Raw genomic sequence first — 26616 nt, forward strand, 5'->3', positions numbered from 1 at the left:
ATAACAGAGCCTGGGACAAGAGCTTGCATACTGACTCTCCATCAGGAGCCGCAGCCCCAGCTAGGGAGGAGTGAAGGGGGGAAGCGAAGGGGGGAGGGCAAATCCAAGGGAATGGAGCCCCAGGCCGGCCACAGCTCCGCAGCAAACACTGTGCTCGGCCTTCAGTGTCTCCCCTGAGGCCGCGTGGACCACCCACATCTCAGAGCAGCCACGGCAGGGTGGGACCCCTCCCTCCTCCCTCCTCCCTCCTCCCTCCTCCCGCCTCCCGCCTCCCGCCTCCCTCCTCCCTCTTCCCGTCTCCCACCTCCCATCGGTCAGTCCGAACCAAGAGGCCTCCATTCCTTCTCCTGTCTGAGATGTCAAGCCCTCTCTGCCTGGGGAGCCAGCACGTTTGGCCACCTGCACACAGAAGGCCTCCACACTGAGCCCCAGGCAGCAGTGGTGGCTGGCCCCCCCAGTGAGAGAAGGATCCACGCTTTCTCCGGGGCCCTACACCAGCGAGATGGGCCACTGAGGGAAACGGAGCTGTGCGGATCTGGATCCATTATGCAGCTCACCCATGCATCCCAAGGAGCTAGGACCAGGAAGGAAGAGCTGTCTTTTTTTTTTTTTAATCCTTCATTTTATACAAAAACTTTGAAAATATCCTGATTGATACGTGTATTAGTTTCCCAGGGCGGGCATAACACATTACTACGAAGTGGGTTATATGAAACAGCAAAAATTCTTCTCTCGTGATTCTGGGGGCCAAAAGTCTGAAATCTGACGTCAGATGTTCCGGGCTGAGATACAGCCACCATCACCCCCCGCCCCCACTGAATTCATATGTGCCTCAGACTGTGACTGTATTTGGAGACAGAATCTTTAAGGGCAAAGCAAGCTGAAATGAAGCGATCAGGGTGGGCTCTAATCCAAATGGCAGGTGACCTTATTAGAAGAGGCGGTCAGGACACAGACATACAGAGGAGGCCGGCGCAAAGGTACGGGGAGAAGGTGGCCGTCTACAAGTCAAGGAGCCGCCTCACCAGCCCTGTGGACACCGTGGTCTTACGCTTTCAGCCTCCAGATTGGCGAGAAAATAAGTTTCTGCCATTTAAGCCCCCGTCTGAGCTACTCTGCCATGGCGGCCCTGGCAAGTGAATACACAGGTCTGCTTGGCCGTCCTGAGCAGTGTCTGCCTACGCCTTCCCATGCTGTTCCCCCTGCGTGCGTCTGTGTCTCTGTTTTCTCTCCATATAAGGACACCCGTCATTGGATTAGGGCCCCGCTCTGATCCAGTATGACGTCATTCCAACTAATTACATCTGCAAAGACCCCACTTCCAAATAAGGTCACATTCTGAAGCTCCAGATGGGGAAAAACTGGGGAGGGGCCCTATTCAATCCAGTACAATATGCAGAAGTAGTGGCAAAAGTGGCAAAAGTCCACTGTCCCCCAGCAGGTGTTTACAGAGCTGAGAACTGGTGGGTTTCGACCTCAGCGGCTCACTAGACTAGATTTTGACTGGATTGGTCTGGAGGGGCCTTAGACATTTTTTTTTTCAGTTGTCCCCAGTAATTCTAATGGGCAGCCAGTGTGGAAAAGCACATTTTAAGACCACTAGTAATGCTATGGATTATTATCATTATCATTGTATCACTAATCCTAATGCAAGAGGTAGCATTTATCAGACATTTAAGATGTCTCAAGCATTGGGGGAAGTACTTTACATAGTTTATTTCGTTGGTATCATTAGTCCTGTCCTTAGCCTCGTTTTATAGATGGGGACACAGAGGGTTGAAGATGTAAAGGCCACACACCTAGCAATGGTAGACCAGACACCAGGCTGGCTGACCCCAGCCCCGCGGTTCCTCTGCCCTTAGATGTGCACACACACACCCAGAGCCTCTCGTCCTCCTCCTGTCTGTGGACATTCAGTCGTTTAAAGAAATCATCAACATTTTAAGATAAGTAACAGCCTGTCTTCTCCACAAAGAAGCAGAACGGTTTGAGCTCCTAAGATTAGAGGGTGACAACCAGGCATTATTACCATTGAGGTAAATTCGGTTTTGTATTCTTTACTTCACAAGCCCAGACGAAAAGCCATGTACTGAAAGAACACCTGCTCATTCTATCTCGAGGGCGATATGCTTAGCCGTACCTTAAAGCGCGGCTGTTATTAACCTTGGAGGACAGCTTAGGTGACAGCTTATATTAGCCTGTTAATCAAATTTGGTGCCTCCTCATGCCAGACCCGTGGCAGATCGCAGGTTCCCCTCCATCTCCTGGTCTTGCTCTCACCTCTCCGGAATCATGTTCTGTCCTGGGGCAGGACATCTGTTCTGGGCCTTTCCATTTGCGACCTTGCAGCTTCTCCCTCTGTCCTCTAGAACTTCCTACTCCCTCTGTCCTGAATTCCCCTGATGTCTCTGGTTCCCTGAGAAAGAAACTCACTGTCCCACGTCCTGGGCCCGCCCTGGGCCCTGTTGGGTGGGACAGAGGCAGGTGGTTCCCAGCTTAGGATCTGAGCTCGGCACCCCCACGTGCTGCAGGCAGAGCTGAACCTCACTGGCATTCATGGCCCCTGCCCTGGGCTGGCCATCACTCTGCTCCAGTACCCTTCTTCTCTCCCATGTTTCCTGCTAAGCCCAGCTCATTGCCGAAGGATCTGTTACATCCCACCTTCTTCTGTAACTGACTGCTCTGGGCCCACCTGCCATTTCCTCTGCTGAGGCCCTCCTGCATTTCGTGGCCCATCACTCTCAGCCCTGATCTCAGTTGTTCCACAGCTGCTTCACCTACGTTGACCTTGACTCTCCAACCTAGGTACTAAGCTCCTCACAGAGGCAGAGGCCAGGCTGAGCATGCCCCTGGAAGCTGCCTGGGTTTCTTGCAGCTGCAGTTAGTTCATTGTGATGGTTCGTACCTACCAGAAAAGCTTTCATTGTTTCATGTTAAGAGGCCCATATAGGCCAGCAGATCACGTGAAAGAAATGTTCATTATGACTAGAATTACTTATGGTATCCTCCACCCTCATGGAGGCCCAACCCACATTTTTCTCTTTACAATTACAATAGTTTTTAATCATTCTTAGGCTCTGTTAGGGTGGCTTGGTGTTGATTAGAAATGGAAGCCGCCCGGGCGCCTGGGTGGCTCAGTGGGTTAAGCACCTGACTTCGGCTCAGGTCACGATCTCATGGTACGTGGGTTTGAGACCTGCGTCAGGCTCGGAGCCTGGAGCCTGCTTCAGATTCTTTGTCTCCCTCTCTCTCTCTGCCCCTCCCTCACTCATGCTCTGTCTCTCTCAAGAATAAAATATTCTCTCTCAAGAATGAAAAAGAAAAAAAGAAATGGCACCCGCCCGTGGAGGTCGACATGTAATTGGCCAGGGCTACCTTTAGCCAGGGGCACCCCATACCTGATGTCAAATCAAAGGTACGTTTGATGTTTTTGTTAACACTGATGAAGAGTTTAGTGGCCACTGATTTTGAACAAAAAGTTGATTAGGAATGGCTCAATTTAGTACTCATCCTTAGAAAACGCAAACAGTAAAGAAAGAAAGAGAGAGAGAGAGAGAGAGAGAGAGAAAGAAAAAGAAAGAAAGAAAGAAAGAAAGAAAGAGAAAGAAAGAAAGAAAAAGAAAGAACAGAAAATCGAAACACAGGCACATATGTCTGGTCACTTGACATCAGAGACTTCCCTTTCTCCCACAACAGTACAAAGAGCTAATGAGGACTCTTCCTCACGGACGTGACTGAAGTCAGATGCTGTGATGGCCTCTAACCTTGACCCTCTTACATGACAGTTTGTTCTAGAGACATCTGCAGAAAAGCCAGCAGCTGGCCATCCAGATCCACTCTCTGTGCTTAAGGAGCAGGCAGGCCCCCTCTGACTTTCTAAGTCTTTTGCATACCTGCATTATTTGTACCTAATTTGTTGCCTTTGACCTTTGAATAGTGGAGATATTCTGTTGCTCTAGTCTTAAAGGGGACTTAGAAATCAAAACTGTAACAGGTATTGAATGGTAACTCGTCCCAGCATTTTATCATTGTAGCTGAAGTTAACAGAATGTCTATTTGGATTGTAACAACGAGGAAATGCTAAGAAACATCCCTAGGTCTAGAAGCCCTTCAAAAGTATCTAATAAAGCTGGAGTTGTGCTTTCTGTGAAATGAAGCAATGTGATTCTTTCAACATTACATGAATAGTTATTTGAGTCCAAGGGGAGTAAATTCTCTTTGTGTAAAGGTGATTTTGAAGATTAGTAACTAACAGAATGAGTACACATGGATTTATGAGTATTTAAAAATAATTTTAAATGTCTTTGTGTAGACTCAAAAAATAAAAAAAAAGAAATGTCTCATTTGCTCTTGATAAATTGCCTTAGAAGAAAGACATAAACACGTGTGTCTTTGATTCAGACTTGGGTACATTTGACAAGAGGTAGGTTTTAGGTCTGTCTGGGAACTACAACAAACTTTCAGTACTTTATTTTAGGAAAAAGTCCGTGGCCTGCGAAGCTCATCAGCTTCCGTGCCTGCTGACCTCTCTTTAAACATGAAAACATATCACAGACCCAGAGCTGTTGTGGTAGCAGGCAGTGTGAGCTAAGACCTGATTAGCAAGCACCGGGCCCAGGAGGCAGGAGGCAGGCTGCCTCCTGAATGTATGAGTTAGGGTCAAAACCAAGCCCCCGAATGCGTGTCCCTGCTGTGTTGGTCCCCGTACTGGAAACACAAGTGTATGTGTGCTTGTGTGCATTTCCTAACAGGTACATGATTTAATTTATTTTGTACTTTTGAAAGATAGCAGGCTCCCATCATAAAAGCAGAAACCAGGTGAGGTATCTCAAGCAGGAAGGGATTTGGTAAAAGGATTTGGATTCGAGTTGCTTTGGAAGGGCTAGAAAAGCACAGACAGGAGAGATCAGGAAGGATAGCGCTGCAGATCCCTTGCCCTGTGTGGGGCATTACAGTGCTCACAGTGCCCGTGGGCCCAGTGCCCCTTTGCTCCGACGTGGACAGGGCATGGTTAGAAATGCTGGCTGACTTCAGCCACCAACCACTGTTGTCACTGCCACGGTTCGAGCTGGAGCTGCTGCCATATCCAGAAGCAGAAGCCCCACTACCTGCTTCCAGCCTTCTGATCTTGCACTTACCTCCCCCTTCCCCCACTGGCGGGACCAGAACTCGGAGCCTTGCTGGCAAGGTATTCTGGGAAAATGAAGTTTTCACACCTCCAGCCCCTGGGATGCAGAATAAAGCACAAAGAGCAGGCAACACGTAGCCCAGATGCATCACAGTCCTTTAGAAAATGTCATCACAGAACTTTAACCACGTAGACATTTATTTTCAATTAAAGTATGAAGAACATTTGTTTTGGGGTGCTTGGGTGACTCAGTCGGTTAAGCCTCCGATTTTGGCTCAGGTCATGATCTCACGGTTTGTGGGTTTGAGCCCCACATGGGGCTCTGTGCTGACAGCTCAGAGCCTGGAGCCTCCTTCAGATTCTGTTTCCCTCTCTGTCTCTCTCAAAAAAAAAATAAACATTAAAAAAAATTTTAAGGAAAAATATATTTTTTTATTTTTTTTAACGTTTATTTATTTTTGAGACAGAGCATGAACGGGGGAGGGTCAGAGAGAGGGAGACACAGAATCTGAAACAGGCTCCAGGCTCCGAGCTGTCAGCACAGAGCCCGACGCGGGGCTTGAACTCACGGACCGCGAGGTCATGACCTGAGCCGAAGTCGGCCGCTTAACCGACTGAGCCACCCAGGCGCCCCTAAGGAAAAATATTTTAATACGAAATATGAAAAAACACTTTTTGATAGTTTCTCTTACGGGAGGGTGAAAAAGATCATCAGTTTTCTATTGGAGAATCTTTCGTGGATTTAAAGAATATTTGGGGAGCATTTTAGTTTGTGCAATTCAAAAGCAGCTGCACGAATTCGTTGGAAGGATAGCTCTTGCTGGGCCTTGCGGTGTCATCTGTGCAGAGCTTGCCTGCGCCCCCATCTAATCCCGGTACCTGCAGCACAGCTGGAGGAGGTGACTTCCACTCTCGGGGAACTTATATTTGACGTTGGTTGCTACTTTTCCTGAAGCACAGTGTTTTCTCTGGCAGCTAAGTTGCCTGTTTGATATGCTTTTTTCCTTTTTGCATTCTTTTCTTTGTTTTTATTTTTATTTTTTAATTAAACAGATTGTTTAAAATGTTCCTTTTATTTTTGAGAGACACCGTGTGCACACATGCACACACCGAGCAGAGGAGGGGCAGAGGGGGAGGATCCGAAGCGGGGCTTCAGGTTGTCTGCAGAGCCCCTTGTGGGCTCGAACTCACAGACCGGGAGATCATGACCTGAGCGGAAGTTGGACGCTTAACCGACTGAGCCACCCAGGGGCCCCTTAAGTTTTTATTTTAATTCCCGCGTCGTTAATATACAGTGTTATATTAGTTTCAGGTGTACAGTATAATGATTGAACAATTCCATGCATCTCTCAGTGCTCATCATGACTCGTGCACTCCTTAATCCCCGTCCCTTACTTCACTCATTGCCCCACCCACCTCTCCTCTGGTACCATCAGGTGACTGTCCTCTGTAGGTAAGAGTCTGCTTCTTGGTTTCTCTCTCTCCCTCTCTCTCTCTCTCTCTCTGTCCTGTTTCCTAAATTCCACATGCGTGAAATCATGTGGTATTCGTCTTTCTCTGATTGACTGATTTCACTTAGCATTATACACTCTAGCTCCATCCATGTTGTTGCCCATGAAAATATTTCCTTTTTTGTGGCTGAATAATATTCCATTGTATATATACACTACATCTTCCTCATCCATTCATCTATATGTGGACACTTGGACTGCTTCCATTGTTTGCCTGTTGTAAATAATGCTGCAAAACATAGGGTTGCGTGTATCCCTTTGAATTATGTTTTTGTATTTGGGAGGTAGATACCCAGTAGTGCGATTACTGGATCATAGGGTAGTTCTATTTTTAACTTGTTGAGGAACCTCCATACTGTTTTCCACAGTGGCCGCACCAGTTTGCATTCCCATCAAAAGCGTAAGAGGGTTCCTTTTTCTCCACATCCTCGCCAACACTTGTTTCTTGTGGTTTTGATTTTAGCCCTTCTGACCGGTGTGAGGTGATATCTCATTGTAGTTTTGATTTGCATTTCCCTGATGATGATTGATGTTGAGCATCTTTTCATGTGTCTGTTGGCCATCTGTTGTGTCTTCCTTGGAGAAATGTCTGTTCATGTCTTCTGCCAATTTTTAATTGGATTATTTGTTTTTTGGGTATTGAGCTGTATCAGTTCTTTATATATTTTGGATACTGCCCTTTATCGGATATGTGATTTGCAAATATCTTCTCCCGTTCAGTAGGTTGTCTTATAGTTTTGTTGATTGTTTCCTTCACTGTGCAGAAATTTTTATTTTGGTGAAGTCCCAATAGTTTATTTTTACTTTTGTTTCCCTTGCCCCAGGAGACCTATCTACAAAAATGTTGCTGCAGCCAACATCAGAGAAATTACTGCCTGTACTCTCTTCTAGGATTTTTAGGGCTTCAAATATCACGTTTAGGTCTTTCATCCATTTTGAATTTATTTCCGTGTGTTGTGTAAGAAAGTGGTCCATTTTCATTCTTCTGCATGCTGCTGTCCTCTAACTGCATTCTCTGCATGGTTAACTCCAGTGGGAAATTATTTCAGTTAATTGTAATCGTCTGCAAGTTTACTTATAGTCAAACTGCCGTGCCTTGAGAGACTAGTACCTGAATGGATGATAAAACTCACTTCAAGTTACCAGAATTACTATCCTCTGCATATATGGAAATCTTTTTACTTTTTAATCTCCATAAATCTTCTCAGCAACTCTGTGACATGGGCCAGCTACCAATGCTCCCATTTTCTCCCCAGCTGTGTTAAGTGACAGGTCATTAGCTGTGGAACCAAGACAAGAAGTTGGGTTCCGTAAATAAATGTGACAGTTTGCTTATGAATGTGTATTTATGAGCGATCCTCAAGCTGGGGTGGGCAAGCCATTTGGAGGTATGCAAAGCCATTCGTTCACAGGGTGGAGGGTCTGGGTACGTTGAAGGGACTCCATTGTCAGCCTCGGCTCATGTAGGTCCAGAACGGATCTGCCTGAGAGTATGCATGTGATGAGGACGCGGGTCCTTTTTCCTAAAGGTCCTTCTCCCACTTGGCTAAAGGAACCCTGCCTCTCTCCCGTCTCGCTATGATGCACTGACTTGATGTTTTAAAACCTGTGGGGACATAGGGTAGATCAATTTTTAATTTTTTGAGGAACCTCCACACTGTTTTCCAGAGCGGCTGCACCAGTTTGCATTCCCACCAATGTTTATAGCAGCACTCTCAACAATAGCCAAATTATGGAAAGAGCCTAAATGTCCATCGACTGATAAATGGATAAAGAAGTTGTGGTTTATATATACAATGGAATACTACTTGGCAGAGAAAGAATGAAATGTGGCCTTTTGTAGCCACGTGGATGGAACCAGAGAGTGTGATGCTAAGTGAAATAAGTCATACAGAGAAAGACAGATACCTTATGTTTTCACTCTTATGGGGATCCTGAGAAACTTAACAGAAGATCATGGGGGAGGGGAAGGGGGGGAAAAGTTAGAGAGGGAGGGGGGCAAACCATAAGAGACTCTTAAAAAGTGAGAATAAACTGAGGGTTGATGGGGGCTGGGAGGGAGAGGAAAGTGGCTGATGGGCATTGAGGAGGGCACCTGTTGGGATGTGCGCTGGGTGTTGTATGGAAACCAATCTGACGATAAATTTCATATTTTAAAAACTGTGGGGAATGAAATAGTGGGACAGTTTAGGCTATTGGTTTTGGTATGAAGAAGATCATGAGGAAAGAAAGTAACTGCGCCTAATGATCTGATTCAACAACTTTTGTAAGTGTGGCGGTCTCCTTTTCTTTCCTTGCAGCAAGAGCGTAGGACTGAAAAGGGCATGTTGGTTAATAGGCAAGTAAAACTAATTTTGATGATAGATTGCTCTGTGAGTCTTGGCACGTAGCTGAGAGGGAGACAGAAGAATTGAGTAACATTGCTGTAACAAAACTCTCTCAGTTCTCAATAATTTATTTATACACATATGTTTTCCTGGCATGTGTATTTATAAAAATGAAAAATGGAGCAGAATTGATGTTTAGCCATAACTGACTCTAGTAATAAACAGTCTTCTTCCCCAGATGACATGAACTGGCTGGAAAACCCCAGGCTTTCTTAACATTCTTCTAGAAACAGAGAGCCGCATTTCCAACAAAATGTTACCCCTGTGCAGTAATTCTTTTTCAAGATTCCTACATTTTCTATTTGCTTCTGTTGCAGTCTAGTAACTGTAATTATAACCCCATCAGAAAGGATGAAAATATTTCGAGACGTTGTCACAGGGAAAAATTTGTAATTAAATGTCAACTTATATATATAGTTTTTACACACAGAAGTATCTGTGTACCTCACGGCTGATGCAATACGCACTGACACAAAACACAATAAAATATGTTCTGCTTATAATACGAGGGTGTAGGTATGTGGGAATGAAAACAAGAACTCAAAGAGAAAAAAAGATCGACTTCAGATTGAGACCACTGAGGAACTGGTTTTTACTGGGTGATGGTGGGTGTCCGGTGTCTTCAGTATTTAGACTGTTGGAGACAGTGGGGACATCTTTGCCCGTTATTGAAACTGACCAAAAAACAAAAACAAAACAAAAAAAAACCCCTTACGTATCAATATAAAAATATGCATGTGAAACGTTTAAAAAATGTAAGGAGTGTTTGGGCAAAAATGTTTAACGATCACAGATCTAGACAGAAGACCAGATGTCTTGAGGATAAGCATGGTCACGTGACTCCCATGCATCTCCTTTGTCTTCCCAGTTTGACCTCGTGTGTGTCAATGCTTGGATGCTGGACCTCACACAAGCCGTCCTAAACCTGGGCTTCCTGGCCGGAGCCTTCACCTTGGGTTATGCGGCGGACAGGTAGGCACGAATGTGACAGCCATTGACATGATGCATAAGTGTGGGGATGAAAATATTTTATGTTAACATTAGGAAACAATTTTTGTTAAACTTGGGGGGGAAAAATCTTATTTTCTCTACCTGTGACATTCACACTTGTTTGGTTAGACTAATTCTCTCCTTGTTGAACTACGTCTCCTTACTCCTTGAACTGTACAAATGGATGGGACCGCTCCCCGTGGATCTGAAAGCATCTTAGTGGAAACACACACCGGCAAGGCAGTAACTTCATCACGGGACAGACGGATAGCTGGCTGGACACTGCGGACAGAGTTGATTCCCTGTGCTTCCATAACTCACTGGTTGTGGTCTGGATTAATTTAGTCATAGAGTCGGCCCCTTCCCAATATGTTTCGGTTATGTTTTTTAAAAGAAATCCTTGTATTTTATTCTACAAGTTAAAACCTCTGCAAGAAAAAAAAACCACAGTTTTTCCAAAGACCTTTAAGAGAATTTTACCTATTATTTAACATTCGTAAAGATATAGATTAATGGCAGACATGGTGAGTATGTATACCGAACATAGTAATTTTTCTATTCAAACATTCCTGTTTCGGACATTACTGATGTTGGTTATTCTATCCGTGCCTAACTATTCCTTTATCCCAATTCTAACTATGAAAATACATGCAGCAATTTAATAATTCCTTCTATAACCCTTAGGACAGGGGTAGGAAAGCTTTGGCCATTGACCGTGTCTGGCTGGGTATCGCTCTGGTCACTCTAAGCCCAGCCTTGATGGGTCCCTGTGACCCAGCACATGGTGCACAGTGCTTAAGGGTACTTCTTGGAGAACTGCCCGCAGCAATTAATTAGCTAATTGGAGACAATAAAATGCCCCAAATGCTTTAGCCAGTTGACAATCTGAATTTGGCCGGATCAGGACTTCAAAGTATAACCTTTGTTTTCTTTTTCTGCTCCCTCGTCTGTCTCTTATTTTTCTCCTGCGGCCCCCTGACCCCGTCTTCTGCATGTGAGTTTCTCCTTAATCCTTGTGTCTGATGCTCTTTCCCCGTCTTTTATCCGTGTTTTTTTCTATGGTTTCCTCTTATAGCCCTTCCCGTTCATCTTTCTTTTCTTAATCTCCCCACACATCACTTTCTCTCCTAGCTGCTATGGCTTCGAATTGAGTGATGTGTTTTCAACACGTATTTCTTCATTTTAGTTGTTACTCTTCCTGATTTAAACATTAGGTTTTGCTTCTTCTTCATGTTCTTCTCTCACAGTCAATAAACATAATCCCCAAACAAAAGAACTCAACTAAAGGAGGGGGGGCTTTTCCTACCTATGTTCCAGCAGGGGCCTGCGCACCTGTCCTCATTGATGATTCCGTGCTTTGCAGAAGAAGACAGACCCATGAACGATTCTGCCTCACCACAGGGCCAACCGTCTGTCGGCTCCTTCTCTGCTTCTATATCGTGGAAGGAAAGGACCAGAAACAATTTAATAGGCCCCAAATCTACCAGAGGACAGTGTAGGAAGGACAGACGGTGAATTTTAAAACCGGAATAAATGAGAACTACTTCCGTCTCTGCTCCGCTGACCGAAGCAGGACACTGCATGAGTGAATTTGGTGGGAATTTCTATGGGAGAATGTTTTTGAATCAAGTCTCATAAAGGTCATTGACGACAGACTTTCACCAGCCAGTAATCTGGCACAGTTGTACTGAACCATTTAGCATCAGAATCCCAGAGTATTGCCCACGACGGTAACCTGTGCCCTTTGCCTACGCCTTTAGTAACAGCTACGTAAACGGTGAGACTAAAATGCGAAACTTAAGAACAGCTCGCCCTGGTCGTGAACTTTAGAGTTTGTAAGCAGCTTTCACATCAGCATCGCATTTGAGCCTGTACAACTTCACTGTAGAAAGGGAGGGGAGAAACAAGCAAACAAACAAAATCTGAATCTTGGTTCCCTTAAGAAACGGACCCAAGGTCGCATGGTTGGTGGATGAGTGAGCCACGACTGAAGCCCGCTCCTGGGGCTTTCTCCCTTTCTCCTCCCAACTCCACCCACAAAAATTCTAGAAAGGTATCAAAGCTGGGCCACCAGGGCGACCGTATGTGACAGAGAGGGTCATCTTTTTGGAAACTGCAATCCCCCCAAAAGTGCATTCTGTGCCTTGCGTTTTGCAATGCCATTTCAGGAACACATGTCCTTACTTGCCTGGTTTTGCTGCAGAATGAAACGCAGAATTCTCAGCCATCCTGTACACAGTAGTAATAATGCAGCGTCGAAAACAAAATTTCTGTCCTGAAGCCTCTTCTAACAACACTTACCGATAGTGCTTTTCACTGTGTCGGAGAAAATGCCAAAGGTGACTTCTTGCTCTCTCTTTCTCAAAAAGGTACGGCAGGATAGTCATTTACCTAATATCCTGCTTCGGTGTTGGCGTCACCGGTGTTGTGGTGGCGTTCGCACCAAATTTCCCCGTGTTTGTGACCTTCCGCTTCCTACAAGGTGTGTTTGGAAAGGGCACGTGGATGACCTGCTACGTGATCGGTAAGACACTGCTGCGCTCCGTGTCTCTTTGACGCCAGGGTCAGGTGTCTGGGCGGTGCCGGCTGCTGAGCCTCCTCGGGCTCGCATGATGAGGCTTCGCGGCTGCCACACGAATGATCTCTGCAAATAGGAAGGTCGCCGCAGTGAGACTCTGACTCTGGCAAAATGAACTTCTCATTTTTAGGTCCTGGCCACATACGGAATATCACAAAATACGGGGGTGAACCACGCTCTTGCAGATAACTGCTGTACTGTTATCACAAGTTATTGTTTGCCTTCTGGGAGATTGACGTTTATGAAAAATTTCAGCAATTCTTTGAAACCTTTTTAAAGCATTCTCTGTGCATTTCTGGGATATAGTTTGAGACGACACTCCTGTGTTCTCAAATATTTCTTAATTCTATTCCTTGTGTACAAGTGGAGAGCTTTTTAACTGTGAAGGAGATAGGACCTAAAAATGAGACGCTCATTTGTGAACCTTTGTTACTTCCGTAACCAGAAAGTTTGACCTTTCTAGAAAGAAAAACTTCCCTTTGCTGTCTGCTCCTTTTACTGAGAAAAGTCCTGGATGCTACTTGGGCTCTGTTGCCAGTGATGTCCAGACCAGTCACCTCCTCTAAGGGTCACGGTGGATTCGTGACCAGGGAGAGACAAAAGCTTCTTTTACAGTATTGCTCTGGATCTGTAGGCTTCTAGTCCCTTCCATTACTGCTAGACAATCCTTCCCCAAGCAGTGCCCACCTTAATTAAGGACCCTCTGAAGGTCTTTGTATGGGCCGGGAAGTTGCCTGTCGCTGGCTGGGGCAGAAGGGATAACTTTGGCATATGAAGCATTTCTAAGGAGATCCAAGTGTAGGTGAATTTTCAAAGCTGCGATCTTAGGGCACAACCAAGTAGCGTAATCCCAAGATGATCGGAATAGAATTAATGACAGATAGAAATGGATTCGTTTGGGTGGAGAAGGATGCCAGCAATAAAATTCCCCATGTGACTTTTAAAGAGATATCACCTACATGTAAAGTCTGACACTGTGGAGAGGACCATGATGTAATAGAAACTATCTTGTGATCTTGAAAAAATCATTTGTAGAGTCTAATGCTCATAAAGAATCTCCTAAGAGACTATAATATGCACCCCTTTAGAGATACCGTGATAGAAATCTAGCCAGTTTGTTTTACTTCTGTATTGATACAATAGTCATCATTTAAGCTTTCCTAAAATCAACAGATACATTTTTTTGTATAACGAGAAGAGTGCTGGGCTGTGTGTGTAAGATGAGTGTGGCCAGTGCCTGCCAATAACTGGCAGAGAAGAGAGTGAGCAGAAAACCCAGCTCCAGCAGGCATGGAAGTTTTAGTGTCCTTAAGAATGTTGTGGTGTTGGGGCACCTGGGTGGCTCAGTCGGTTAAGCGTCCGACTCCAGTCATGATCTCACAGTTTGTGAGTTCGAGCCCCACGTCGGGCTCTGTGCTGACAGCTCAGAGCCTGGAGCCTGCTTGAGATTCTGTGTCTCCCTCTTCTCTCTGCCCCTCCCCCACTCATGCTGTCTCTATCTCTCATAAATAAATAAACTTTAAAAAATTAAAAAAGAAAGAGAGAATTCTGTGGTGTTCTAACAATGCCGATGGATATGACAGATGTAATGTCTCTGTGTGTTTATTTTGGAGCTCAACTCGAGCTTCCCTAACCTCTGTGTTTGTTTTCCTTCAGTAACAGAAATAGTAGGTTCAAAGCAAAGGAGAATTGTGGGGATAGTAGTCCAAATGTTCTTCACCCTTGGAATCATAATTCTCCCTGGAATTGCCTACTTTATCCCCAGTTGGCAAGGGATCCAGCTAGCCATAACGCTGCCCAGCTTTCTCTTCCTCCTTTATTACTGGTAAAGTGGTTCTGGTCATTATTGAATTTATTCTTATTCCACAGAAATGTAGAATCTGCACTTTCTAAACCAACAGGAAAATGAAAGCAATTAAGGAGATTTTCTGACATCTCCAGAGTAGCCGTGGGCTTTGAGAATTTCTAGAGTGTTTGAGAATTTATAGAGAGTGGTCATTAATTGACTAATAGTTCTCATTAAAATAGATTAATAAAGTACCAAAACACAAAACTCCAGAGTATTAGTTATGTTTTGTTATTTTGTAATATTTTCACGGACACTGTAAGGTAACAAACCCTACCTGCCGATATTTCAACATGCAAATTAAATGCAACGAAATCGCTTTGCTTCCCTGTGTGTTCTATTATGCAAATTAATATTGTTCAGGAATCCTCTCAGGAATAAGAAAATGTTGAGAGCATCAGAAAATTAAGTTACCAGAAAGCTACAGGTGTATACATTTGACTCTTACTGAAGCGAATACATTTTGATCATTTCTCTAATTTAATTTTAATATATGGGGAAATCAGTTTACATACATGCCTAAGTGCCCATTGAATTCTTTTCACGTGTGTAATTTCAGTTCTTTTCATGTGTGTAATTTAGGACACTGTATTCTAGGTTAGCCTGGTCTTACAAGAACAATGTAATATTGATTGTTTTTATCATGACCAATGATCCAATTATCAAGTGAGCATTTTTTCCCTCCATGATAAGCTTTCCAAGATAATCTATGTTTCAAAGAGCATGTTCTAAACTCTCAGAATCTCCTAAAGTTTTAACTAATTGCAAGCTCTATTTTAAGAGGGAAAGTGAGGTTGTTAATTAACTGTTAAGGTTTTGAAATTCCTAGACATACTCAACAAAGTCTTCTTGCCAGGGTGGTTCCTGAATCTCCTCGCTGGCTGATTACTCGGAAGAAAGGAGATAAAGCATTAAAAATTCTGAGGAACATTGCCAAATGCAATGGGAAGTATCTCTCACCAAATTACTCAGAGGTAATTTCATTTATTACTGGTAACAAATATTATTCAAGTGAGTGAATTAATTTGTCTCATTATCAAACATCTGACTAAATCATTTTTAGTTTGGCTTTAAAAAAGGAAAAAAAAACCGCCTTGGGGAGAATCACAAGGTGCATTAGAGAAGACACACTTGGAAGCTGTGACAGCATTAAGGTTGAGCCCAACTGGCCACTTAGTCCGTATTTTCATAGTTGCACCTTGTCACTTACATTATTAAACTTTACCTACCGTAGGCCCCGTACTATGAAATCATTCATTCATCTTAATTGCACAAACTAGAGATCTTTTCTTGACATTCAGTGTAGTCTAAAGATTTGTCTTTAAATTTAGTCTTGGAAATACTGTCTCTTCGAATCAGAACTTGAGCAAGAATGTAGTTTTCAACCTTTAGACTTACACATGCTGGCTGGCCTACTCCTCCCTCCTTACCTCGTTCCCTTCCTCCCTTCTTTTTCTTCTTCCTTTGTCCAGCAAAGCCTTTTGGGGTGCTTCTGTATCATTACACTAAAAGAAATGGTGGGGACTAAAGCTTATTCTTTGCTCTTTGGAAGCTTTGATATGCCTCAGATATATTTGAAGCCACACCTGAATAATTAGAGAATAATATCTAAAAAGATATGGCAATGTGGGGCGCCCGGGTGGCTCAGTCAGTTGAGCGTCTGACATCAGCTCGGGTCATGATCTCATGGTTTGTGGGTTTGAGCCCCGTGTCGGGCTCTGCTGACAGCTCGGAGCCTGGAGCCTGCTTTGGATTCTGTGTCTCCTTCTCTCTGCCCCTCCCCTTCTCATGCTCTGTCTCTCTCTCAGAAATAAATAAGATTTTGAAAGAAAAAGAAAAGACATGGCAATGCTTTACTACAGAGACAAAGTGAATATAGAATAACAGAAGATTTCTTATAAAGGGATGTGAGGGAAGAATTTTTGGAAGATACGTATCTTGAAGAATATTAGGTTGCTAACATTTTTTTTTTTTTGGTAGCACTCAGTTTCGATAGAACATTCTGAGAGAAAACAGGCTTCGTTGGTTTTATTATCACCTCCCCAGCCCCCCAGAACTTGGTCGGAGATATTTGGATTTCTACCTTTTTCCTTCACTCTTATGTTCGGCAACAAGCAGGAGCCTCCATGTTTACAAAGGTTTCAGTTGACCAGTTGTCACTGGATTGTGATGATGTACCTGGGCGTTTACAGATTGTACAATGTGTGGTAAAGATAAAAAGAAAAAAATCTGCTTTAACCATTAAGGTTAAAGCGATCCTGGTTCTCTGAGCACCTTTGGGCTGTGTATTCCTTTCAGGGAAAAAGTATCCAATGCCTTCACACCTTGCTCTCATCCCGTTAGCCTTGGCCTTCACAACAGGATCAAACGTATAATAATCTGCACTCATTTTTAATAGTCCAATAAGTATTTTTACTCCTCGCTCAGCAGTATACTGAAGACACTGCACACGTAGTCCTGGCGTTAAGCATTTGTCAGATCTACATCAAGGTTTTAAAAAAATAGAAAAAAAAAAAAAAAAGAAAGAAAGAAAGAAACCAGTGTGTTCTGATGGCTTCCAGAAGAAGGCACCACTTGACGAGGCACGTGATGTGTTATTGTGAGTACCGCTAAGAGGCCCCAGCTACTTCTGCACATCCTCGGGGGACCAGTTCAACGCTGCGCCCATAGACCCACTGACCCACTTCTAATTCACAAACACTGTAGAGACATTTCCCCGGGGAAGTAGTCCAATGCTCTACATGGTTGTGCTTGTGGAAGGATCGTGAATGATGGATCCAGTGGCTTCCAAAACATGTTAACTCTGGCTTTAAGCAGTGAGATGATCTCCATTTGAAAGTCAGGTTCGAAGCCAGACATGAATTTCTCTCGGAGTTTAGTGCCCCAGCCACCACTGTCTGATGATTACATATTGTGATTGGCTCATAAGCCTCTTCGGTCTTTTATCTATAGGTTCCTGTTCTTTTCTTTTCCTTGCAACCTTGGGAATAAAGAATGCTAGGGTTTTTTTTTTTTTTCTTTCTTCCTCTTTTTTTTTTTTTTTTTTTTTTTTGTTTCTGTAGACTTTTCTGCAGTCTAAATTTTGTTGATTACATCCTTAGGATCCTTTAATATGGCCCTCTGTCTCTTGTGTTCCCTATCAGTTGGTAGGTAGATCTAGAGCTTAATTAAGTTTGGGTTTGATACTTTTGGCAATCCTACTTCGTAAGTGGTTTAGTACATTTCCATTAAGAGATAGCTCGTGTCTGCCTGTTTCTCCTTTTGTGATGTTTTGTGATTGTCGTTGCCTGGATTTATGAATTTATCAGAGGTCGCAAGTGACAGTATTCCCATGTTATCGTTATTATTTCATATATTGCTGGAATACTTACATAAAGACTAACTTCACCCATCAATCATTTGGTGACTCTGAGATACAGGTCTTACAGGAAAGGCAGGAAACATGTGTAATTCTTTCTTTTCAAAATAACAAGTCGGTTCACTGCATTCTGCAAAAGTTATCAGTGAATTGTGTGTTGTGGGGTTTTTTAAAAAATTTTTTAAGCCTCATTATTAACATCTGGGTTTTAACCTACTGTGAGTCAGCCCTTCTCAGTTATTGTCATTATCCTAATTTGTGCTTAGATTGCCCCATCTTTGGACAGACAAGGCTCATCTTTGTTGGTTCCGGGCTCCCTCTGCCATATTCTAGGAGTTTCAGAATGCCGCTTTGCTCATTAGCACGGTGACATTTTCCCAGGCTCATCTTGTGGTCTCTGGTCTCACTCTTGGAATCACCCACTTCTCAAAGGGTGCTTTGAGGTTTGAAACAAATGTCTTCAAACTGAACCTATCCATCCCCAACCTTTTAAAATTGTACAACATAAGTAGAAAAGCAAAGTATTGTCTTCAAGAAGAGAAGGAATTGACATTTCAGTTTAAAACCCCTTGCTAATAGAGGAATTCAGTCAAATTATAGACCAAACCACAATTTTCTGTTTCAGAGATGTTAATGTTCCCACAAAGCATAACCATGTGCAAGATACAGTTTATAATACTCAGAAATACTGGCCAGTGGTGGAATTGCACTCAAGTGCATTGGCTTGAGCCCCAATGCCAAAAGCAAAGCAGGATCCTGTTGTGGTTTCTGTGTAACCCTGTCAATTTCTCATGTTCTAGTGACTCAGATAACTAATTGCCCATGTCAATGTCCGGGTCATCTTGAAACCTGATGTTTACATAGTCACTTCAAACCTTCTGTGTCCTTTTGCTGCCTTAACTGGTATCCCTGCTCTCTGGATATAATCTCAAGGATGCCGCCATGGCCCAGGATCATAGCATTTTCTCTTTCCACAGAACCTTTTTGTCCGTAAATCCCGACTTTAGGAAGAAGTTATTATCACGTAAATTACCGCATCCTCCAAGACCTCTCCAATCCCCACCTCATCCTAAGGGTGCACATCATTGATTGCAGTGAAGCTAGAATCAACTAGAAAGGATCTGCTTGACGCACATTGTCCGCAGGAGGACTGGCAGCTATGCTGTCTTCCTCAGCCACCCCCAAACCCCAGCCCGTGCCATCGCTGGCACCAAAGATCCTGGTCTGTTTTATGGGGATCAAAAGACCTACCTTAAAACAATGCTCTGTATCACAGAAGAGATCCTGAAATTCACCACAAACTAGGATTACACTAACCCCCTGGGCTTTATAAATTATTTTTTTAACGTTTATTTATTTTTGAGACAGAGAGAGACAGAGCATGAATGGGGGAGGGTCAGAGAGAGGGAGACACAGAATCTGAAACAGGCTCCGGGCTCTGAGCTGTCAGCACAGGGGCCCGATGCGGGGCTCGAACTCACGGACCGCGAGATCGTGAACCTGAGCCGAAGTCGGCGCTCAACCGACTGAGCCACCCAGGCGCCCAACCCTGGGCTTTATAAATGGAAGGGGGATATGGGAAGAAATAGGTAGGGTGGATTGAATTCCAGCATTCAACCAGGTGGGTTATTCTAAGGTTTGGCTGTATAATAAACCATCACAGTTATATTTCACATGGATGTTACTCATCTCATGGGCCAATAAACTCTGGCTCTCTGTCTCACTGGTCCCTAGGCTTCCATTTGCCAGAATTCCCAGCTGGCTTCTGACTTTGTTAAAGCCACAGCTGGAAGGTAGAAATACAGGTGATGAGAACATCAGGCTCTCTGGATATATGAACAGTGTAGTTATTATTTACTGAAAAGAAAAGTCCAAAAATATAAACCCAATGCAGATGAGGCAGGTGGGTGGAACTTCTAGGAAGCTGAAGCAATGTAGAAAACGGAAATCAAAGACCCCCGTAGAGGGTCAGCGGAGGGGCTGAGTGTGGAACACGAGGCACTTAGCCAATGCAGGAGGACAGTTGGCTTAGACACTTACGTGGGTGCCTTTGCACTGTTTAAGGCACACTTGAAGAAATTAAAACCAAATTCTTGGCAAGACCACGGTAGGTATAGCCCAGGCACAGCAATGGCACAACAGCGTCTCCTAATGTCATTCGGGGCATCCACAGCCATCCTCTGACCCGGGGAGCATGTCGGTGATAGAACTGTTTCCTGCCCTGGCCACGCCGGGCAGACTTCTTACACGTTGCGGTTAAATTTGGCATCAGTCTGACGTTACTTCCGACCTGTCACTTGGAGTGTGTTGTTTCTTGCCTCACGCCTAGTAAGTTACCAGTCGATCCGACTTTCCATTCTCGTACGGTAGACACGCACCAGTACTGCGTGTGTGATTGAACGAGGCATCGAATGGCGATGCTGGTCTGAAGAGATGGCCATTGCCCTAAAAACTGAATGTGTGTCAATACAGCTGAGAAAGTGAGCAAGGATTTAAGTGGGCTCAGGCTTAGGGAGTAGTAGACTTGGTCTGTTGGTACGTAGTGGAGAGCTGGGCTTGTTGCTTAGTGGCCTTTTCTCATCACGAGGCGGTACTACTTGTGATAGACCGTGTTTTTCTTCCCAGCTCTTCACCCCTCTCTGTAAGAGGATGACACCCCCCCAACCTGTGGCCGTGTGACTGGCCGCAGTGCCTCCGGGCAGGCAGATATACTTCCCCACTGAAGCTTGGCCATCTGACTTGATGGCCCAAGGAACAGAAGTGGCCAGGTACCCGTTCAGAGCAGAAGCTGTAAAGGCAGCATGCATTTCTGACAGCTCTCTGGCTCTTTCCTTCTGCCACAAGGACAGCATATCCCAAACTGGTATTGTTCCTTCAGCGTGGTCTCAGAATGAGAAGAACCACAACTTGGAACAGAGCTGCAGAAGCTGACCTACAGCCACTACGTGGAATACAGCCCAAACCCAACTGTTTCCTCAGTAAACTACACTCCACTCAATGGGTCTTAGTGTGCTCTTGGAGATTTGAGAGTGTCTGTTATTGTGGCCAAACCTAACTAATGTAGCTGATCGTAATAGCACTGTTTCAGTTGCCAGAGTAGGGTTTAGTGATTCAACACATTTTTGGTTACCTGGGTGACAGTGGATTGTGGTAGTTTATTGTTTGAAATATTCATGTCCCCCCCCCCCCTCATTTCCATTGGGTGAAAATACTTCCTGGTTCCATTGATATCGGGCATGGCAGCGTAACTCGCTTTGGTCTCGTGGCAGGTGAAAAGTATGTCCTGCCCTTTGACTTTGGCCTTGATCACGCCTTGACCATGCGAGTTGCTTTGGCCAATGGCAGGTTACCTACCACCAGACGTGATGCAGTAGACTTTTGAGATGTGGGCTTGCTCTCTGCGCTTCAGCCATCACCAGGAGAAGAATATTCCCAGGCTTGCCTCCTGGCCCCAGAGGAGGCTGAGAGGCATTTGGAGTAAGGCTTATTTTACCAAAACTTCCCAAACCTAGATCAGCAGTCTCTCAGCCAACTCACAAATGTGTGAGGTAAACAAATGCTTATTATTTTATGCCACTGAGATCGATGGTTGTTATGCAGCATTATTTAACCAATACACTGGTCAAACAGCTTTTGTCGCTTACCGACCCAGATTATACAACTGCGTAGGTAGCAGCTGTGGCTGTGGTGGTGCTTGCATTTTTTTCTAAAGGATTTTAAAAGCCCTTACCCTAAAGCTCCCTCTCCTCCCCTACTCCTCCACGTCTTGTCTTTGTATGCGATATGCTCATGGAAAAGAGTATGTTGCAATTCTCGTTAACAAAGAGCCTCTAACAGCGCAGAACTGAATATTTGTCCATATTCATTAGCGATGTTGTTCTGTGTTGGCCCCCAAAACCAATAAGTCTTGATTGTAATTTCCCTATTTTGATGCTATGCTTATATAGTTCCTTGTTCACAGCTAACCTACAACTTATTAAAATACAAGTGCCAGATGTTATATTGATGCCCATTCGTGCGTAAATACACTCGTGGGCAGTGTCCCTGGTGGCATGTTTACATAACATTAGGAGCTAATGCTCGAGCTTTCTGATCCCAAGCCTTTAGGTAGGTATATAAGAAATAGAAAATAGTAAAGATTAAGACCTCATTAGATAGTGTCAGGCTAAAGTTAAGATTACCTCAGTTACCAGAGTGATTTCCAACTCTTCATAGCTGCCATCTTATCTGTATTTTAACAAAGTATCACACAGACGCCAATATCACTCCAGAAAGGGACTTTCCAGCCTTGGGAATGTCTGTTTATGACATTGCCTTTCAATGGGGGATTTTTATAAACGTAACTCTTGTTCTTCCAAAGAAGGAACCACACCAGGATTCTGGCTGTCATGAAGCCCATCTGGGCTGTGCGGAATTTCAGCCCAATTATTGTACTGTCTTTGTTAATGCTGTGTTTAATTACCATCTCAGGACTTGAAAACTCTCTTCCTGGCATTCAATTACAGAGAAAGTAATTCAGGCCCACGCAGTGCCCAAGGCGGGGCTCCCGTCCACTTCCCATGTCAAGAGTGGGAAAGGCGTGAGTCTAGAAAAATAGTGAAGGATATCGGAAAGAAAGTCACCGGAAACTCATACGCCACTTTCCCTTCACAGAATTCCAGCTTCATTCTTTGACCTCACACAGAACTAATGGTGCCAATCGTACCAGCAAAGCCATCATCCTTAAAAATGGCATATAAAAATTACTGGAATATGCATGCCGCCATGTTAACTTTCATTTAGAATATTCTCGAATGCATAAAAAATAGCAGGACACTTTATATAGCTAACATAGAATGGACCTTTGGAGCTGAGAGTTAATTTAGTAGTACTCTACCTAAATACATTTTCACAAATAGCCTGAGTTCAACGAATGACCTATATTTAAATGGGTTGTTTACTTGGTTCCCATGTCTTTAACCTTTTCAAAAGGTGACCGTATTGCACGAAAAGGGTAAAATGTTGTGTGAAGAAAACTAATGCCTGCAAAGGGGGAAAATGCTACAATAAAAACAGCCACAAAAAACAGTCCTGATGGACTTTTGAATCCAGAGTGAGCTCCTTCCCCCCGCCCCAAAGTGGGTGATTAAACTTTAAGCCCCTCCCATGAAAGGAAATTCTGCCTAAACTCTTTCCAGGCCGGTGGACTCTCGTTTAACCTACACAAATACTGATGGGAGGATGTTCCAGAGCATCATATGGCTTTCATTGAGCTAGGAATCCGAGTAACATATCTCTTATGGAATGAGATCGCAGCTTTGGAGCAGATAAGGCAGATTTTTCAGGACGCCTCCCCAAAGAACAGCATCTCGAGTGGGGAACCCTGGAGAGACAGGGTCCCCCACCCCAGTTCCTCATGCCCAACTTCCAGACTCCCTCTAGAAATAACTGGGCCGTACACCTTTGTCAGAACCTTAACTGTTTCATTTAAATACAAGTAAAAGCTTGAGAAACATCCGTCAGAAGTATGAAGGGAAAGCATGCAGCGTTACTGTTAACATGCACTCCGGGTGTGCGATCCTGCTCATCGGTCCTGGTGTCTCATGACACATCACTGATGAGTAATGGGATCTACAGGACCCAGGACAGCGGCTCAGGCGCCAGTAGGGTGACCAGTTGTCCGTGTTTGCCCAGGACTGGAGGGATTCCTGGGACGCGGGAAAGTCTGAGAAAGTCTCAGGCAAACTGGGACGAGCTGGTCAGTCCTCGCCCGCCCGGCTGTGTCAGAGGGAGATACAAAGGTTTACGTACGTGGGCTTCACGTCTGCCTGCCTGCCTGACGCCACTAGAGGATGGGCTCCGAGTTTGCTCGCTGGACTGGTCCCAAAGTCAGATGCAGGCCGCCACGCCCCAGGGCCCACCGGACCCCTCTCTTTCTAGCCCTCTCTTCTTCAATCCCTCACTTCTTTTCTCTCTCTCTTTGTCTTCTTCTTTTTTTGTTTTTTAACTTTTACGGCCTTTATTTGAAGTTCCGACATGAAATGATACTCCTTTTTTAAAATAACACTTGACTGACATCTGATAAACACACAATAAGCTGCACGTATTTGATTTATTCAGCTTGCTTACTCCCCTTTCTATTCTAGTTCTTATTTGGCCTTGAACCCTAGCCTATTTGGGGTGCCTGCGTGGCTCTGTTGGTTAAGCGTCCGACTCTTGGTTTCGGCTCGGGTCGCGATCTCACGTTTCATGGGTCGGAGTCTCACATCGGGCTGTGCGCTGACACCTGGAGCGTGCTTGGGATTCTCTCTCTCTCTCTCTCTCTTTCTCTCTCTCTGTCTCTCTCTCTGCCCCTCCCCTGCTCACTCTGGACACATGCTGTCTCTCTCATGCTCAAAATAAATAAACGTAAAAAGAAAAAGTCTGATTTGAACCCTAGCCTATTTGAGGGCCTGACCCCTGCTTAATGTTTGCCCTCTCTCTTGAAAGTAGGAGTCTGTTGCTTATATATCTGCTCATCGGTTCTCTGAAAGCCACATGCCACATTCTCTTGATGACCGGCACCTGCTCTTTCGAGAGACCGCTGCCACTAAGAGCCCCCTCTGCAGATGCGTCCCAGACCACAGACAGCCGTGTGCCCATGCAAGACCCGCGTGTGCCCTCCCTTGCACCGGCCTCTCCACCTGCAGGTCCTGGTCCCATTTGTGGCCAGGCACAGAGCCACGGCCCCTCCGTTCACACGTGACCTGCTCTCCCTCCTGCTGAGACTCCAGCAAATCTCTGTGGGGGATGATGGAGGTGGGGGGCGCAGAGAGCTCCAAGCTCTGGTGACCTTCACAGTCATTTCAGCGGGTCATTCGTTGTTACGTAATCTGGGAATCAGGGACCCCTCCCTTTTTCCTTCTCAAAGGCTGATCCTTGCCCTGGAGAGTAATGGCCCTCCCCTTCCAGCCGCAGCATGCTGTAGGCTGCAGAGGGGCACTTGCCTCTTTCTGCCGAGCCCAAGCCCTGGTGGCATGACGAACAGAATGAATTCAAATATAAAAGAAAATGAATAAGCCACACGGGCTTTTTCTATTCTGTTAATAACGGTAGCTCTCTTTTGTGGGCATTGTGAAAATGCTTAATTCAATTGTTTTAATTCTGAATCCCGCTCTAATAGAATAGGGGAGTGGGTTTGCTCTTTCTTTTTCTTTTTCAAGCATTTGCCAAGAGAACGGCCCTCTAATACCGTCTTTGAAACGTTCACGCTCTGTGTGAGCGAGAAAGATGCTCGGCTTTTCGAAGCATTTTGTTCCTGCGCCATTTGGCCCAGTCTCGTGTTTTTGGCAAAACCAGTTTGTGCAATCCCAATTGCTGTGCTTCCCCGCTGTGAATAAATGAGAAAATACTAGCTCTTTGTGAACGCGCTCCCTGCTGCGAAGGCGATGAGGGGTACAATGTCCAGAGCCCTGTGTGTCCAGCTCCCTGGCAGGGATTCTGGGCGTTACTCCTAATCCAGAGCTGCCGTTGCCATGACGATACTGGCTGCTCGACCTTCATCCCACCAGGAAAGTTGCCTTTGTTCACGAAATAATCCTAAGAAAAGAGGTGCAGCCTGGGGAGCAGGTGAAATCATTCAGATTCTCCAAGGCCAGCTTGATGCTGGTGAACACAGACGAGCTCCATTGATGCAAATAAACACGGGAGGAAATTGTGTAAATTGAGGAAATTGTGTAAAGGAGAAAGCACACTAAGGTCCACTTGTTTTTTCCTTCGCTCGAGGCCCCATCCAGGAAAATGGTAGGAAAGATGTCAGGTGCTAGATCTTTCATGGGATCAACCCTCTCTTTCCTGAGAGGGCACCCAGATGGCTGGATGAAGAATATCGATTGTGTCGCCTTCCCAACGCTTCCTCATGTGGGTGCAGATGCAAAGGGGACTAGGCGTGCACAATCCAGAGATGGCTGGATGTCTTGTTTTGGAACCAAATAGTATGGACCTGTGCTGTTTTCTTTTTTCTTTGAATTTGGTGCTGTTTAAAGGGAACCTGATTGGGAGGAAGCCTTCCTTCTCCACGTAGTGAATGCACCCTTCTTGATGTGGCCGGGTGAAGGAGGGCTGAGAGTGAAGTCTTTATGTCCTTCCCAGGAGAAGAACCTGGGGAATGTTGGGGGGAATGGCCAGAACCGAGGACACTCTTTCTGCTAGAGGAAACTTTCATGTAAAAGCAAAATTTGTCACCTTCCCTAGTAACGGGCATGGAGGGCGACCAGATAGAAAATCCTGATGAGCAGGGTTGCTAACACGCTGGTGTCTCCCAGCAGCTGTAACTTCAGCCCCACGGCAGATGGGATAATCAGGTGGCAGTCTGCCCCAAGGGGCCACAGACCCTTGGGGACCATGGAAATTCTGCAAGACTCCTCAAACCATTCGCAACCAAGCCTTATCTGTAGAGTGAATTAATACACCTTGGATAAATACATACTAATTTTTCAGATGAAGGCGGATGCAATTGTTTGTAATAATAACCAATGGGTTGAAAGATCTTATTGGGTTTGTAGTAAATCTATGTCGTTATGTGGCCTCAATGAACAGAAACTAAAAGCACAACTGCTATCATGTGGGCAGCCGTTATATTCTTTGACATTACCTGGAAGTGGTAATACTCGGGAGGGATAAGAGTCACTGATCTGTCAGCACAAGTAGGATTAGTGTCCATCTGCTGCAAAACTGTTGTCTGAGCTGTCACAGTTAAAGTTACATGATGGTCTCAGGAAGAGCTGAAGGACCTCTCATCGTCTTCATAAACATGGAATCTTGACAGCTTCCAAGATTCATTCATTTTTTTGATTCAGTA

At 44.8% G+C, this 26616-nt stretch overlaps 1 protein-coding gene across 1 annotated transcript in view; it reads left to right on the forward strand.

Moving 5' to 3' along the window:
• The window catches only part of SLC22A3 (solute carrier family 22 member 3), a 93374-nt gene that overhangs the window by 33808 nt on the left and 32950 nt on the right, over positions 1-26616 (forward strand). The window contains exons 2-5 of the mRNA XM_060617042.3: positions 9895-9998; positions 12386-12540; positions 14251-14419; positions 15297-15414. Coding sequence (XP_060473025.1) covers positions 9895-9998; positions 12386-12540; positions 14251-14419; positions 15297-15414 — 546 coding nt within the window. The remainder of the gene's footprint in view (positions 1-9894; positions 9999-12385; positions 12541-14250; positions 14420-15296; positions 15415-26616) is intronic.

This window comes from Panthera onca, chromosome B2, assembly GCF_046562875.1.
Source record: "Panthera onca isolate mPanOnc1 chromosome B2, mPanOnc1 haplotype 2, whole genome shotgun sequence".
Classification (NCBI taxonomy): Eukaryota; Metazoa; Chordata; class Mammalia; order Carnivora; family Felidae; genus Panthera; species Panthera onca.